Here is a 17,703-nt window from a genome sequence, read left to right as displayed (position 1 = left end):
CACGCCTCTCCCTCCGCGCCGGCCCCGAAAGGACGGGCGAGGGCGGACGTCCGGCGCGCGGGCAGCTGCTCCCTTCCCTGCGGTGCCCACCGGGGACCCCGCTCCCGGGCCCAGGACGCAGGAGCTCCGCGCGCACACGCGTGCCCTCCCCGCACGTTCTTTTCAGGCGTTCCCTTCCGCCCAGCGCTGACCTGCGACGCTGTCACCGCGGAGAGCGGCGCACGTGGGGAGAGGATGCCCGAAGTGACGGCCGTGTGGCGCGGCAGGAGACGCGTCTAACGCTAATCCCGCATCTGTTATGCGCCCACCGGACTCTGTGAAAATAGTGAAGGATAAGGCCTCAGCACCTGCCCTCTCAGAGCTTGCCATTTAGCTGGGAAGACTCGGTCTGTGGAGGAGCATCGCCAGAAAGTGGGGAGTCTGGGTCTTAAACACGCCAGGTGGGTTTAGTCTCGTGATGGATTACAACAGCGGTGCCAGTTGTGGAGGTCACTGTATCGCATTTGGGCTGTATCACTGGGCTTCTGTTTGGAAGTCTTCAGAACACACTGGCTTAATGCAGGGTGTAATCACATACCTCTGTCATCCACCTTGTTGGGAAGTTGAAACCAAAGGACTTCTGCCCTTTTCCAAAAATCAGATCCAACCTCAGCCTTATCTCTTAACCCTGTATTGTCCTGGGGTCCAGATCTTATCTCCCTTACCAAACAGAAACTTCCTTGGAGACACAGTAAATGTCCAATTTATCTTATCTTTCACCCAGCTCCAGCTTGGTGCCTGGGATAGATAAATGCTAATAAATGTTAAGTTAAAACCAAAAAAAAAAAACCAAAAAAAACCAGAAACCTACTACCACAGAGGATCTTGAAAGTGCTATAAATGCTGAAGTTGTTTCCAAGAGAGGTGTTCCAAAGGTGTTTTGAGTGATCACAGTATCACTGGACAAAGTATCCAATCTCTTAAGGTGAAGACTTTGAAGGAAGCAGGTCTCATTTGGATATAAATTCTGGTCTGCTTGTTAAATGATGCTTCACGTCAGGGCTTGGTCACACCTCGTCCACATGAAAAGTCTGCAGCGCAGGACAGTGTGCAGGCACCGAATGACACACAAACGGTAAGCACTGGCTACTTAGTGTAACAACCATTTGTTGTGTCCGTGAGCTTTGAGCACCATAGGGGAACCCAAGGGAATGCACAGTGAAATCCAAGTTGCAGAGGCGACGTGCTCTAGCTCTTGAAGGATAAATGAGAGTTCGCTGAATTGAGTCTGGAAGACTCACTAAGGCTGGTAGCCTGTACACGAGGGGAGTTTAGGAAAAGTCTAGTAAGCTGGTGTGGCTGGAGAACAGGAGGCGGGGAGGATGGATTACAACAGCGGTGCCAGTTGTGAAGATCACTGTATCCCGTGCTGAAGAGGGGGCATCCAAAGGGCCCTTGAGACACAAGTGTGACATAATCGGCACCTCCATCAGGAAGACCCCCCTCGACTAGACTGCAGGTGTTAGGGCTGGATTGGAGAGTCAGGGTAGTGGTCCTGAGGCTGAGGATGAGGGAAGGGGTCCAGGAAATAGTCCAGAAGCAAAATCAACAGAAATGGTGACTAAGTTGGCTGTGAGGTGAGAGAGGAGACAAAAATCACTGAACTTTGACAGCTGAACGATTGGTGGTACCATTAACAAAGATAAGAACTCAAACAAAGAGAGGACTATGTTGGATTGGAAGGTCAGTCCAGCTGGACTCAGAGGGGTGGGAGGAAGGTAGGACGGAGTCCCTTGGAGACAGGAAAGCAGGCTTCGGGCAGCCCACTCAGCACACACTGCTGAGAGGGTATTTGGAGATCAGACTGGCTTATTCCCTCCAGACCCTAACTATCCAAGACCATAAAGGATCAGAACCTCAGCCTCCCACAGGCTTATAGAGAGCTCTGTGCCTTCAGGAATCTCCCGTTCCCAAGCTGTTGTGGTCATTCTGGATAAAGGAAAGTTCTTAGAAGTCCCAAAGGTGAAAGACAGACTGTGATTTTACACACATGCCTGCCCTTTCAGGGGTATTTACATTTCTCAAGAGACAGGACTCATTTGTTGACCTTCAGGAATGAATCTCTTGGTGGAAATATTTCATGTCTGGATAGAGCTAGAGAGATGCACATGGCTCCCCTCAAATTACACCATAAAATCCACACCTCACCTCACCTCACCTCCTCGTGATCCCAGCCACCTTACCCGGACCTACAAATGGATCCTGGTCGAGCTTCACAAAAGTTGTGCAGAAAGAAGACGGCACAGGTGTGGTCAGAGCTGGGTTTGATGTGTGGTGGCTATTTGTGTTGTTTATTCTCCAAAATCAAAGTCAAAAATCATATTAATTACTTTTATCATGTGTCGTTTGGTATTATTTCCATTCCTTTAATAAATTGTTTTCAACCTACATGGTTATAGTTAAATTATCCATATGATACCCTATTAAACAAATTCAGCCACATCCATGTGATAGAATTCTTTAGAGTGATTAATAAGATTTTAAAAAATAAACCAGACAAGTGTGCATGACATAATAAGTGGAAAAGCGGATTTTAAAAACAGTGTGTACAGGATGGTCCTGTTTTATTTATTTATTTATTTAGGCCACACCGTGCGGCATGCGGGATCTTAGTTCCCCCACCAGGGACCGAACCCATGCCCCCTGCAGTGGAAGCACAGAGTTCTAACCACGGGACGGCCAGGGAAGTCCCAATCCTGTTTGTTTTTTTTTTAATTTTTATCTTATATTAGAGTATAGCTGATTTACAATGCTGTGTCCTGCTTTTGAAAAATAAATGGAAAAGTATCTTACAGTGAGTATCTCTGACAGGTTGAAGATTAAGGGACCTTCTTTCTCATTTTTTAAAAATCAATTTTTAATTTAATTTATTTATTTTTGGCTGTGTTGGGTCTTCGTTGCTGCACATAGGCTTTCTCTAGTTGCTGCGAGAGGGGGCTACTCTTCGTTGCAGTGCGCAGGCTTCTCATTGAGGTGGCTTCTGTTGTTGTGGAGCAAGGCTCTAGGCGCGCGGGCTTCAGTAGTTGTGGCACGCGGGCTCAGTAGTTGTGGCTCACGGGCTCTAGAGCGCAGGCTCAGTAGTTGTGGCGCACGGGCTTAGTTGCTCCACAGCATGTGGGATCTTCCCAGACCAGGGCTCGAACCCATGTCCCCTGCATTGGCAGGCAGATTCTTAACCACTGCACCACCAGGGAAGCTCCTCTTTCTCATTTTTTGTTCTCTATTTTCTATAACAAACTTGTACTTCTTTTATAATTGGGGGGGTAAGGGGTGGGATGTGACTGGAACTATATATCTAACCCTGCCCTAATTTTTCCACATCTTAAAAAAAAACCAACACCCACAACTGGATTTAATAGCCTAATAAGAAGTTAACAAGGGCAGAATCCAGGAAGGATTATTTCCTAGGCTTTAGGTAAAAGGAAATATATTGCTTTTGAAATATCCCCAAAGCATGCCCCCTCTTCCTGGGCTTCAAAAGTAGGATGCGGCTGACTCGGTGCTGGGGGTATGGTCACTGTAACTGCAGGTCCTATTCTTTTCAACCCATGCACGCTGTATTTCTTTCTTTCTTTCCTTCTTTCTTTCTTTTTCCGGCTGTGCCACACGGCTTGCTGACCAGGGATTGAACCCACGCCCCCGGCAGTGAAAGCGCAGTCCTAAGCACTAGACCGCCACGGAATTCCCTCTATTTGCTTTTTTTTCCTTAAGAAGACTCTTCACTCCATACCACCTGAACTGCATCTTGTGTTTTGAAGGACAAAACAGACCGACCTTTATCAAAGCTGGAGTCTTTCATCTATAGAATAAAAGCGGTCTGTGACTTGAAAAGCATCATATTAATTCTGTTATCTCTTCATCCAAGAGAAATGTGGACAAGAATAGACTCCAGGTCTAGCATCCCTAGGGGGCAGTGTGTGCTAGGGGCTGACTTGTCCTCCTCACCCCACCCCCCAGTTCCTTATGTTGAAGTCCTAATCCCCAGTGCCTCAGAATGTGACTGGATCTGGAGATGTCTTTACAGAGGTGATTAATTTAAAATGATTAAGTTAAAAGTCCAATCTGCCTGGATTAGGGCCCATCCTAATCCTCCTTATAAGAGAGATTAGGACACAGACTTCTCACAGGGGACACAGGGAGAGGATGGCCATCTGTAGGCCACGGAGAGAGGCCTCAGGAGAAACCAAACCTGCCTACACTTTGATCTTGGACTTCTAGCCTCCAGAACTGTGAGAAATAAATTTCTGTTCAAGCCACCCAGTCTGTGGTACTTTGTTATGGCAGCCCGAGCAAACTAATTCAGTGTATTTCCAGACTGACACAAAACTCTTGGTTTCTGGAGCCCAGAGGGTGAAGGCTTCTCTGTGCAGTTCTCAGAATTTCTCTGAGGGTCCCAGGGGGTCTTTAGGATCCGGATATCCAGGAGCTTCCTGGAAAAAAATCTAAAGGGGGGGGAAGGCTTCCTCCAGCCTAATTGTTAAAAGTTTCATTTTCAGTGACTCTGATACAAAATTTTGAAAATGAAAGTTAACATAAGTCATATTATGTCCCTACTGGGGAATTAAACTAATCCGGTTCAAACAACAGCTCGGCCGATACTAATTATGACCTTGGGGACCCTTAGAGTCTGGGCCTCAGCCTCCTATCACTCATGTTTCCATCCCACGTTGACTGAGCATGTGTGATGTCCTTGGCACCGTGCCAGGTAGGCGCTAGGGATGAACAGACATGTCACAGCCCTGCCCCCAAGCTACTGACATTCTAATGGGGAAGTTGGACAAGCACAACTTCCCCAGGGAATGACACCTGGTGAGAAGAGGGTTACATTTTCGGAACCCGAAGTTGAGATTTCTGTGGACCCACGTTCTCCGACAGAACATTCTGGAATGATGAAGTGTTCTTTATCCGTGCTGTCCAGTATGGTAGGCACGAGCCACATATGGCTACTGAGCCCTTGAAATGCAGCTAGTTGACTGAATTTTAATGAACTTTAATAGTTCCATGTGACTAGTGGCGATGGTGTTGGAGAGCACAGCTGTCGACCATCCAAAAGGAGATGCTTGGCGGGCAGGTAGATAACACTTGCGGAGCGAAGGGGAGAACTGAGGACTGTGGAGACACCAAGAATAAAAGTGTGGGCATTCCCTGGCGGTCCAGTGGTTAAGACTCGTGCTTCCACTGCAGGAGTGGGGGATTCATCCCTGGTCGGGGAACCAAGATCCCACGTGCCACATGGCACGGCCAAAGGAAAAAACAAAAAAGCAAGCTACTGAACCAAGTATATAGTATGCTACCTTTTGTGCACAAAGAGTGGGAAATTACAAATACATTTTTATTTTTGCATAAAGAAATACTGGAAAGATACACTGGAAACTAAAAGTGGTCAACTATAAGAGTACAGGGCAAGGGAAACAAGAAGGGGACAGATATGGGAGGAGGCTTTAATTGTATAATCTTAAAAAGTGTTTTAAATAATATTAAATTATTACTATTTAAAATCTGTATCTCTCTCTCTCTCTGATACAGAATCACAGGAGACTGACCAAAGGCAAAATCAGGACGTATTTTTTAGGGACATCCTTGTATCTTACCCTGATGGAGTCTGTCCTGAGCATGCGTCAGTACCCTAAAAATTGCATTTAAACCCACTCTTAAAATCTTGATCTAATTGCCAGCCCCCCTCTGCCTGTCACCCTCCTTTCGTCTCAGACCATCCTTCCTTCCTGACCTTCCTGCCCCCAGACCACGGAAGAGAGAGAGAACTACTGATTATTCTTGGAGGCCTTGAAAATCTCAAGGGACGGAATCTGGGTAGATAGTGCTTAACCAGATGTTAAAACCCGGAGGCTTGAGAAGCACTATATTATACCAAAATGTGTAATAAAAGGTTGGAACAGACCAGGAAAAGTCCCACTGCCACCCTGGCCCACCAGCTCTACCCTCTACGTGGCACACTCTTATTGCACCTGGCCTCCTGGGCCTCAGCCTTGCCCTGTGCAAAGGAGCTTGGGCCTGATGGACCAAAGGACCTGGCAGAGCCGGAGAAAATCACGGAGGCCCCTTTCATATTTGAAATATTTCAGAAACTTCCATTAACATCAGGGCTACTTTTCTTGTTGTTTTGCTTTGTTTGTTTGTTTTGCCTAGGCTGTCCCTTCAAGTAGGAAAGGAGAGATGGGTACAAAGTAAGGAAGGTGAGGTAGGCTCAGGCCTGAGACCAGAACGCAGGGTATGTTTAGTTACCCAGTAAAGCCATGCTGTTTTTCTTTCCTCTCACCAGAGTCCCTGGAAAACCACCTTAAATTGCTTTATGAGCATTTATAAACCATTTTGCGTAACTGCATGGCTAAAAAAGTCAACCGAAATGCATTATCCCATTTTAAAACAACATTAATAAAAATGATAATATTGATATTTGCCCCTCTCCTACACCAAATGCCTAGGCATTTGGGGCCAGAGCCCACGCGTTCTGCCTGGAATTCCTCCACTTTCTACACTCCACAAATGCTACTGTTCCCAGACCTTCAAGAGAGTCATGACAACAGGGTCCACTGTGAAGTCGCCTCATCTGGGTTTCAGAACCTGCGCGCATGTGTTAATGCACTTGTAATGTGCCCCCTGGGTCAGTAGGTGGTGCCAGGGAGCGGCCCGCGGTTTCGGGAGAGCTTGCCTGAAAACCGCACTGACCGCGGCATCCCCATGCCCGCACCCCCGGTTTTTGGAGAGGGAAGAGTAGGTAGAACCCGTGAAGAGTACACTGACTACAATAGCTAGGAGACCGAAGCGGGGAGAGGGGGCAAAACTAGCCCACATGCACCTGGCCAAGAAATGTGTGAGGGGCGGGGCAGAATCTAACCAGTCCTGGGCGAGCCCCCGGCGGGGGGTCTACGTGGGGACGTTTAGGAGGACCAGGGGCTGGAGGCGTGGCACACGTGGCGCGAGCACACGGGCAGGAGACACTCCGCGGAGGGGGGCAGCTCGCAACGCCCCCAAGTTTTCTCTGTGGAGCAAGATGCAGCCAGCGGTTGGGAGGGGCGGCTTCCTCAGCGCGGCCACGCCCTCCCCCGGGGCGCGCTCCCGCCATTCCAGTCTCCCCTCTCTAGGCCCTTAGCTCCAGCCTCCAGGGGCTCCTCCCCAGGCCTCTCCAGCTACGAACAGCACGTAGCTGTCCAGGAGAGAAGCAGAGACCTCGATCCAAAACACACTCAGGAATTCCGGGTGGCTGCCAGCACTCTTTATCACTCGGGAACAGGAGATCAGGTAACTCAAAACCTCTCCATCTCCAGAGGGCGCACGTTGGCAAATCACTGGCAGGAAAACGGACAGAACCCAGGGACTCTGAGCTGAACCGTCACTCTATTTCTGCACCCGTGCTGCTGTCTAAAGGAAGGGAATTGGGAATTCCCTGGCGGTCCAGTGGTTAGGGCTCCGCACTCCCAATGCAGGGGGCATGGGTTCCATCCCTGACTGGGGAATTAACATCCCACAAGCCAAAAAAGAGAAAGAAACAGAAAGGAAGGGAATTGATTCTCATTCATTCCTTTTTCTCACCTACTAACCTTCTAATCAAAAAGAGCTTTTTGCCGTCCTGTTTAGACGTTGAAACACCACTTGCTGGTGTCTTTCGTATCAACGACCATCGATATTCCTGGCCACTGAAAAGTGCATAAAACTGTGTTGCAAATAACCTGTTTGGCCATAAAGAATCACGTGGAAGAGAAGCCAAGCCACAGAAATCAGACCGACTCCGGCTCTCGTCCTGCTCTTTGGGCTCTTCCCACCTCCTTCCATGCCACTCATCCATCCCCGTGACTCCGAGAGCGGGAAGGCCTCAGCAAGACCTGTGAACACACTTTTCTCAACTTGTCCGTATAAGGAAGCTTTAAATGTGAACACTTACAGGTGAGACGTGGGGTCCCTGTCACTATCAGGTATTTAATTTGCTCTGCGGCTGAATCAGGAAGCAACACCAATGCAGCTGACCCAGGCGGCTGACCGGTGCAGGCGGCTGCCCTCTGGCACCCCTGCTCAGCCTCAGCTCCGTCACCTGCCCAGGACACTCTCAGCGCCGCACACACGGTGAGTCTACAGTCTCCAGGACGCAGATCCCTGAGTCTGCAGACCCTGCTCTACCTGGTTGAAAACTTCGGTGATACCCACTTGGCTTCAAAGAACTGTTGCCAAGCGATGGAATTACTGTGACAGAACATGATGGTAGGAGGCATGCGAGGGACAGGAGTCTGAAAGAAGAATGGCAACACTCACGTTTTTATATAAATCCTTTTTTATTTCTGTAGCATACAAAAGGTATAAATATGATTCATGTAAAACCGATCACCTGCACACTCAAGCAGGAGGGACATGAAGCTGGGGTATGTGTCTGCGCCAGAGCGGGCAGGAGGAAGCAGGGTCAGGTCCAGTCCCCCCGGCCCCCCTTCCCCAGACACTTCATATTCTCCAACAGGAGACGAGCGAACAGCCTTCCATTTTCAGTGTCAGGTCGGTGGTCCCGCGGGCCTGGCGGGCACCTGAGGAGTGAGGCACTTGAGGGGAAGCAGCCGTGTCAGGGCAGAGCGGGTGGGACTTACCCGTGGGGTGAGCCGCGGGTCTGCCCATCCCCCGGGTCTCTTCCCTTCCCGCTGCTATTTGATGTGGAGCAGGGACAGAAAGGAAGTCCACAGAAGGGACGGGACGAAGCGAAAGCCGCCGATGCCTGGCCCCAGGCGGGCAAACAGCTTGGTGCACGAGGCCTGGAAGGTGACCGACGCCAACGCAGAGCTCACGGTGTTCCTGGATGCACGCGGAGGCCGGGAACTAGCAGCAGTCATGTGACTTGGGGAGAGGCTAACAATCTGAACGACTCAGCAAAACTCTTACGAGCTGTGAGGAAGTGACAGGACGTGCTCCGCCAAGGATGAACCAGGCCTCAGGGGCTGACGACACTTAAGCCAAGAAGAGGCCCAAGCTCTGCCAGCCAGGCCCTGTCCTCGCCCCTCTGGGCAGTGACAACGGCAGGCTCCACACACACTGTTCTCTCTCCTCCCACGCGGGCTACAGGTGAGTCTGCACTAACGGCTCCACAGTAACCCAGCGGGGACGCACTCCTGGGCTGAAGATGGGGAAGGCCTCTGTCAAATCCCTCTCAGTCGTAAGCAGACAAGGCCACCTCTAGAGGTTATGCTTCCAGCCTACCCTGCGATTAAGACAAGTACGTAAATTGCTCGCATCACTGATCGCAAACTGGGCCAGAGCCACTCTGAGACTGCAGCCAGCCGGCCGGCCCTAAGGGAAGGGGGACCGTGACACGGTGCCTCCCGAGCTGAGGGACGGTGGCACCACTCTCCCCCACAGAGACGGCAAAGAGGAGCGCTTCTCCCAGGGCCCCCCCCCGTGGGTGAGGAATGGTCACCAACGGTAAATGACACTCTGGAAACCACCGTGGCCAAAGCAAATACAAGGCTACGTCACAGCGGATGAGGCTGGGTGCTGCTTCAGATCCGACCTGCAGGCCTGCACTTCCTGGAGGCACCGTCCCCACTCAGGTGCTCTCACGACACGGCCGTTCTGGAAGATGGCCAAGCCCACAGCGGCAGAGACACCCTGCAGCCGGGACCGGCCCGCCGCCCACTTACAGAAAAACTCTGCAGACCTGGAGACTAAAGGTAATTCAGGGAATGTCCCTCTCTGAAAAGTTCTGCAAAAAAAGAGACCCAAGTACTGGAGTATGAGAAGCTGCTTCTGGCTGCAAGTTTCCAAGAACGGGACTCTGACCACTGGGCGGTGACGTCACAGTCACCGCGAGCTCTGGACAGTCTCTCACCCGAGTCAAGCTGTAACCCCTGACCAGGGCTGTGAGACCCCGAGAAGGGGTGTGTGTGTACATATATGTGTACACACACGTGTGCACATCTACATACATACTTTCAGGGACCATTCCAAAAGGGGGGCCTGTCACTCTCCGTGTCCTGGGCAAGCGCAAGGGCGGCGGCTACGTGCTCCAGAAAGCTCTGCAGAGAGAAAGCACAGCGCCTGCCCGGCTGTCATTCGCAGGCCAGCTTGCTGTCGAAGCTGGAGAGCCCGATGGCGAAGGCCTGGAGCGCGCACAGCGGGTAGCTGTAGTCCAGGGTGAACACGTCATCGGCCACGCGTCCAAACTGCATGACTATGTAGTCCGCTAGAGGCAGAGAGAGATCAGGATGTCAGGAGGTAAGGAAGACATCCTCCAAATAGGTCTCTAAAATGGGAAACCCTCAGAAAGATGGAAGGAGGCCTGACCAAGAGTGCCTGCCGAGCACGACCAAGGCTCTACTGCGACTCCACTCGGCTCCCTGCCCGGACCAGCAGAGAAGGGCATGGGGGGGCAGCGCAAACTCTGGGGGGGGCCGGAAGGGCAAGAGGCAGAGCAGCGCAAGCTCGGAGGAGGGGGGGCCGGAAGGGCAAGGGGGGGGCAGCGCAAGCTCGGGGGGGGGGCGGAAGGGCAAGAACTTTTCCTGAGGAAGGGCCTCGGCCTCTGCCCCCCGAGCAGCCCCCCCAGGACTCCTCCGGTTGCCACAAGAGACCCCTCACACGCTCCTGCCCGCCTCAGCTCAGCGGCTCAGACGGCTGACTGCAAGACTGTAGCTCTGGCCTTCCGAGGAGGTCCTTTCTTTCTAAAATCATGCTCTCCTGAGTAGAACTTCCCACCAATGAAGGGCAATGCTCATTTCCGCATCCTGTCAGAACACCTCTCTTCCTGGGACTTACGGTCGTTTTCGTGGACTATCTGGAAGTTCTTCACAGAGGCCTGAGTGACCCGGCCGTGGAAGTTCAGGACGTAGGACTGGGTGTCGTCGTTCCAGACGGGCGACTTGTTGTGCAGCTCGATCAGGTTCTCCATGGCTCTGTTCTGCCACTTGGAAAGCAGGCTCTCGCGGTCCTGTAGGAGAGAAGTGTGTGCTGAGGACCACCGCAAACCGCTCGCCCTCAAGGCTGTGAGGTGCGAGGCAGAGCAGGGGCCTGCTTCCTCCGTTTCAGAAAGTAAAACAGAAACAGAGCCAAAACTAAGCCGGCTCTGTCGGATTCTTACAGAATAACTTAGCGTTTCCCTTCGCAGACCAAGTGGCTGCAAATGAGCCACGTTAGCAACGGCGCCTACCCCGAGGGTCTGGAGGGCTGGCTCTCCTGAGCAAGAGGGGGCCGCTCTCCAGGCTGGGTTCGTTCGGGAGGAATCAACACTGTTTTCTATTCACCTTGCCTGTATCACAGTCCTGTCACTAGAGTCCTTTGTTGATGAAATAAGCTCCTACTTACATTTCGTGGCTGAAATGGGATTCGTTCATGATTCATATTCATCCCGGGGATGATCACAGACATTTTCCTCGGGCCTTTAAATCCGAGTACATTTGTTTCCTGGAAGAGAGGGAAATAAACAGGAACTTGAAACAGAAATGAAGACGAGGCCTCATTCTTTTTTTTTTTTTAATACCATGCATTTTCTTTCTATCTACCTACCTACCTACCTACCTATCTATTTATGGCTGTATCTATCTATCTATCTATTTATTTATGGCTGCGTTGGGTCTTCGTTGCTATCTATCTATTTATGGCTGTGTTGTGTCTTCATTGCTGCGCGCAGCTTTCTCTAGTTGTGGCGAGCGGGGGCTACTCTTCGTCACAGTGTGCGGGCTTCTCGTTGCGGTGGCTTCTCTTGTTGTGGAGCACGGGCTGTAGGCACACGGGCTTCAGTAGTTGTGGCACGTGGGCTCAGTTGTGGCTCGCAGGCTCTAGAGTGCAGGCTCAGCAGTTGCAGTGCGTGGGCTCAGTAGTTGTGGCTTGCGGGCTCTAGAGCACGGGCTTAGTTGCTCCGCAGCACGTGGGATCTTCCCGGACCAGGGCTCGAACCTGTGTCCCCTGCATTGGCAGATGGATTCTTAACCACTCCGCCATCAGGGAAGCATACAAGACCTCATTCTTAATGCAAAGCCCTCCTGGGCATGTAAAACGGGGACAATGTGGAGAGCACTAAACACTATTCTATTACTTTACTGTAGTTAAACAAAGAGAGACGGAGAATCAAGACCAGGAAAATAAGACTGTTTCCTCTTTTTAAACCTAATTTGAACATCTGAATTTAAAACACTCTATCGGCTTGAAACCCTACTCTTACTCTTTAGCTTTAAGTGAAATTTCAGACAGTTATGAGCAAACTGTCCAATTTTGTCATCTTCAATAAATATCTATTTCCCAATGAGGACACGGCACTATATGATATAGAGTGAGAATTACAGTTTAAATTAAATAGGACCTGTATCTGGAGGTAAAAAAAATCAAATGCCTGTCAAACCAGGCAGATTATATATGAATAAAATAAGTACATTAAATACATGGATATATGTGTATTCATATACATACACACACACAAAGTCATGCATAGTTAAAATATTTAATTGATTCTGAAGCTAAGAGAAAACATCTATATATTATAAAGTGTTAAGTCAAATGATTCTCAGCCACTTAGATAAAATCTCATGGGAATCAAGTGATGAGATTAATTCCAACTGATGGAAAGTTGAGACTTTGGGATCAAAGCAACAACTGAGTCGGGTTAATTCCTTCTTGCTTCTTTGACTCCACAACTTCGCATGCCCACTACGCGCCAGGTCCGTGTTCACGTGGAAACAGCAGTGAATGGGACGTTACGAACTGGTAGAGAAGGATGGTGCTGAAGCAGCAGTCTGGGGCAGTAGAGGAAGCGCGGGGAACCGAGGGGAGCAGCAAGCACATCTAGTGTCGGGAGAGACCCCTCTGCCGACCCTGGTGGACGGGCAGAGGCAAGGAGGGGAAGGGCAGGCTCTCAGGTGGGGCACAGGCGCGAGAGGAGCAGCTAGAATGCCGGGAGCGCACAGGAAGCGTGCCAGCGGGGAGCCGGGAGGGAAAGGTGCCGTGTCCAGGCTTGATTCTGGGCTCAAGGGGCAGCCTGAGAGGATGTGGAGCAGGAGAAGGGCAGTGTCCGCTGCAGCTGGACCGCTCAGCAGCGGCTGTGCAGGATGAACCAGGTCGAGAGGGCGAAAAGCAGAGACCGGCTTCCAATTTACGTTACCCGCGAGCCAACGGGTAAGGGGTAACGAAGGCCTGCGTTAACACGGCGGCATTGGGAAGAGAGAAGAGGAGATGAGTGAGGGCCGGCTGAAACAATAAATACAGCTAAACTTGGCAATTCATAAATAACTTGAGTATACAGAAGCAAGCTTGGGAGGGGGACTGCAAGCCCAGGGCCGGGACGCCAGGAGGCTGAGGAAACGGGGGCCGGCACTCACGTAGCAGACGGCGGCCAGCTCCTGCCGCATGCAGGCCTTTCCTACCAGACCCTGGGCCTTGGCCGGGCTGACGCCATGGTCATAAACTGTAAACTTGGTCCCCATGAGGTTGGACCTAGAATCAAGAGAAAAAGCCACCACAATGATCTGTATTTTTCTCCCATACAAACACAAGCTAGGAGACGTATGGGACAGCCTCTCGGCCCACTCTCCAAAGGTCAAGGGGTCATCATCACTTTCTCAAAGATCTAGCCTTAAAACAAGGAAGGGCCTTAGACTTTCTATTAACTTTATTTTTTTAGATGACATCGACCAGCTCATTGTAAAACCGACATGGATTGTTCTGAAACTACAGGAATCAAACTATCAGAAGAGCACGACAGGATATAAGGCTGCTCTCACCTGAGTTTGCCAATATAACTTTCCCCTTCACGAGATAAATCTGTTGGATCAGTGGAGATAAGGTAGTTGGATGTTTTGCTCTTTTTCCGCTTTCTACCTGCAAGAAGAAATATCTAGAAAAGGAAAAAAATTTTTCAGTAAAAACTGCACTCAAGAGAACTGCCATGTTTATCCTACCTATTTAGTTAGCAAATATTTAGCAACTGCCTATCATGTACCAAGCAGTCCATCTCCGGGTCTTTTTTTTTTTTTAAACAGGTTTAATGCACTGTAACTTTTCTTGCAGAAAAACGATGTGGTGGCCACAGCTGGAGCCTGGGTCTCCCGCATGAAGACTTGGTGTGGGTCATTACAGGACGCTCAGTGAACCCCTGACAGGGACCATCAGTGAACATGGTCTCTCTCCAGAGCTCGGGGGTGAGGCAGCCTAGGTCTTGGAGACAGCATCAAAGGTGGCCTTGGCAAAGCTGCCCAGGGCAGCGGTGCAAGCCCTGGCCAAGGTGCAGCATCGTCCAGGCCGGCCAGCACCAGCTTCTCGGGCACAGCGGCTGGGATGACGCCAGTGTCCCGGGGCAGGATGAGAGGCACCGGCCTGGAGCCACAGTGGCCGGCCAGCCTGCAGGGATGGCCTGGGGCTGGCCGATCCCGTCCCCCCAGTAGCCTCACCACATGAGGACCACGGAGAACTTGGCCAGAACGATGGCCTCACGACGGCAGTGGCGACCTCCTCGAAGCACTGAACACCCAGACCAGCACCTGTCCACTGCAACCCCCAAGAGCAACAAACGCCTTGACCCTGGGCCGCAGGGCAGAACGGGTTGTGCTCAGGCATCACTGTCAAAACCTCATCCTTGAAGGAGGGACGCTCCCAGGGAAGAGTCAGGCATCTCGGATTCCCGGATGGATGAGCAGAAGAGACGGGTCTCCTCCAGAGCCCTGACCAGGCGGCCCAGCTCGGGGAGGGGTAGCCGATCCTTGCCCCCGGCCCTGACCCCGCGAGCTCTGTGGCCTCGGGCCCCTGAGGGACCTCCATGCCCTATCGTAGCCAGTGTACCTGCCATTTGGGGTTTTGTGGGAGAAGACCAATCTCTGGGTCCTTATCACTTTTTCTAATCCTCATAATTCTTCTCAGAATTCACTATCAGGGTTTCCCTACTGCACAACTTTTCTAAATTCACTAGCTTGACTCTCCATATCATTATTTACAACTTTATCCCTAAAGCCTCCAGTGACTTTTTAAAAAAGCTTCATCCACTTTCATGAGTAAGAGTCTTTCCACCTTTGGAAGAGGCAGGACCGTGGACACTGTGCTTCCCATTCTCCCTGCAACGGCTTTCCTGATGCTTCTCGCTGCATTTTGTATGTTGTTGTTCTAAACTCCTGTGACTTCAGTGATACGAATACTGTCGTATTTATGCATCCTTCCCAAACACTCCTAGACTTGGACGTAATAAGGAAGCAGGAGACGGCAGCAACTAAGGGGAGGGGGGGCACTTTGGAATCAAACAGATACAGGTTTGAATCTGGCTCTGCCACTTCTTAGTGTGATTTGGGGCATTCCCTAAGCTGGGATAAGAAATCCTATCTTCCAGCGTTGTCATAAGGGTTCTAGGTAATAACATACATAAAGCATTTAGCACACACCTGGTAACTGTAAACACTCAGTAGACAGTGGTTATAACAACATTAATATCTATTATCATCATCTCACTTCTAGGCTCTTAAAATCATACACTTAGACCTGGTATTACAAAATACATTGTTCATTAGCAAGTATTAACTGCCTCGAATTTATGTATAAAGTAACTTAGAACTTCTAGGATGAAAAACAAGACATTCCACTTGCATGTTTTCTGTTTTTCCAATTCCTCCTATTCCCTAAACCCTTCTTTCTTCCACACTGTCATAATCAAAGTCAAAGTCAAAGAGCACACTGGAAACCCCCCACCCCACAAAAGGGATGGAGGTAAAAATAATTACATTCAAATATTCTCTTCCATCTTCTTACCTTCTAGATAAAACTTTCTCTTTGCGGGGTGGGTAGGTTTTGACTATTAGACTATGACCTCTTTGAAGACAGTGAGAACACAGCACTTGGGAACTAGTAAGTACAACCTAGTTCCTGTCGAATACCGGTGCTCCCCCATCCCCACCCCCCATCGTAAGACCATCAACGACCCAGCCCACAGCACTCTTCCCTCCGTCTCAAGATCTGTCTTAAGAACCCCTTCTCAGGACCTCCCTGGTGGTCCAGTGGTTGAGAATCCACCTTCCAATGCAGGGGACGCAGGTTCGATCCCTGGTCGGGGAACTAAGATGCCACATGCCTCGGGGCAACTAAGCCCAGTGCCTCAACTACTGAGCCCACACGCTCTGGGGCCCACATGCCACAAGTAAGACCTGACACAGCCAAAAAAAAAGAAAAAAAGACCCACTTCTCATACCTTGCGATTTTCGTCCTTTTCCAAGTGCATGTAGTAGGTGGGGAAAAGCCCTCGATCCATTCCTTTTTTATCCCGAGTTATCCGACACTTCACTGCGACACCTCGAGGGGCAGGACTGTATGCGAAGCCCTCTAAATTCTCTATTTCTCCCAGCTGGCTGTCAGCGTGCTGGGCTGCAGTTCCAGAAGCTCCTGCATCCTGAAAGAACAGCCACACGTGAGCACTAGGAGGCTGGGTCAGGAAACCTCATATTCTCTTTGAGAAACACTGAAAGGACAAAATCACTTACTGATTTACCTGTATGTCTTCAGTCTTCTGACAAGGTAGGGAAAAACTCTGAGAAGTTAAACAAGCATACAAATGTTGGGAGTAAAGAAGCAGCGAAGCATGAAAATGGGATACGGCTTCACAGAAGCTGGTTCGAGACACAAGAACTCAGGGAGCCGCGGACTCTGAGTGTAAATCCCAGCTTCAATCTTCGAAGCAGTCCTCACCCAGTAATGGCATGTAAATACCGGAGCTATGTTTAGGGAGCGGTGAGGTTAGCTCAGAGGAAGAAGTTCCAGAACTACATACTGTGGCTGGCTTCTGGCTGGATGCAGAGCTGGGTCTCTCTGCCTCTGAATAGGACGAATGAGATCTTAGTTTTTTCCCTTCTCCTTCCTCCCCGTCAGTCTCCTCCTCATCAAAGTTCAAACTCCCTGAGATACCTGGCAGAAAGGGAGAAACTGTCAAAAAGGGCCAGAAACCTTTGAACCAAATATAATTTTAACTTCCTTGTTTAAAAATTGCAAGCTGTTCTGACTTAAAACATGGCTATTTAATCCAAATTTTGACAATTCTTTCTTCATATTCACACCTAGATCCATCCCTTGTTTTCCCTTCCTGCTGTTCCCTTCCCTAATTTATCCTCTTTTGCAAATCATATATCTGATAAATGATTAATATCCAGAATTTATAACTCAACAGCAACAAAAACAAACCCAATTCAAAAATGGGTAAACGGGACTTCCCTGGTGGCACAGTGGTTAAGAATCTGCCTGCCAATGCAGAGCACACGGGTTCGAGCCCTAGTCCGGGAAGATCCCACATGCCGCGGAGCAACTAAGCCTGAGTGCCACAAGTACTGAGCCTGCGCTCTAGAGCCCACAAACCACAACTACTGAGCCTGTGCGCCACAACTACTGAAGCCCGCGCTCCGCAACAAGAGAAGCCACCGCAATGAGAAGCCCGCGCACCGCAACGAAGAGTGGCCCCCAATCACCGCAACTAGAGAAAGCCCGTGCACAGCAATGAAGACCCAATGCAGCCAAAAATAAATAAATAAATAAAAATAAATTTTTAAAAAAAATGGGTAAAGGACTTGAACATTTCTCCCAAGAAGACACATAAATGGCCAATAAGCACATGAAAAGATGCTCAACATCACTAGTCATTAGGGAAATGCAAATTAAAATCACAATAAGAAACCACTTGACAATCACTGGGATGATTATTATAAAAAACAAAAACCAAAAAACAGA

At 50.0% G+C, this 17,703-nt stretch overlaps 1 protein-coding gene across 2 annotated transcripts in view; it reads right to left on the bottom strand.

Moving 5' to 3' along the window:
• Positions 1 to 8,300: 8,300 nt before the first annotated feature.
• TULP3 (TUB like protein 3) overlaps positions 8,301 to 17,703 on the bottom strand; it is a 45,748-nt gene continuing 36,345 nt past the window's right edge. Inside the window, exons 5-11 of one of the 2 annotated variants that reach the window (XM_036866451.1) lie at positions 16,757 to 16,890; positions 16,181 to 16,378; positions 13,737 to 13,849; positions 13,335 to 13,449; positions 11,329 to 11,427; positions 10,783 to 10,954; positions 8,301 to 10,213 (exon numbers count right to left, since the gene is read on the bottom strand). In XM_036866451.1, the coding sequence (XP_036722346.1) occupies positions 10,080 to 10,213; positions 10,783 to 10,954; positions 11,329 to 11,427; positions 13,335 to 13,449; positions 13,737 to 13,849; positions 16,181 to 16,378; positions 16,757 to 16,890 (965 nt within the window). In that variant the 3' untranslated portion in view covers positions 8,301 to 10,079. The remainder of the gene's footprint in view (positions 10,214 to 10,782; positions 10,955 to 11,328; positions 11,428 to 13,334; positions 13,450 to 13,736; positions 13,850 to 16,180; positions 16,379 to 16,756; positions 16,891 to 17,703) is intronic. The other variant, XM_036866452.1, reaches the window with a different exon arrangement.

The sequence above is a fragment of the Balaenoptera musculus genome, chromosome 10, assembly GCF_009873245.2.
Source record: "Balaenoptera musculus isolate JJ_BM4_2016_0621 chromosome 10, mBalMus1.pri.v3, whole genome shotgun sequence".
NCBI classification, from domain to species: domain Eukaryota; kingdom Metazoa; phylum Chordata; class Mammalia; order Artiodactyla; family Balaenopteridae; genus Balaenoptera; species Balaenoptera musculus.
The sequence above is the reverse complement of the archived record's forward strand: the minus strand, read 5'-3'. Positions and strand labels throughout refer to the sequence as shown.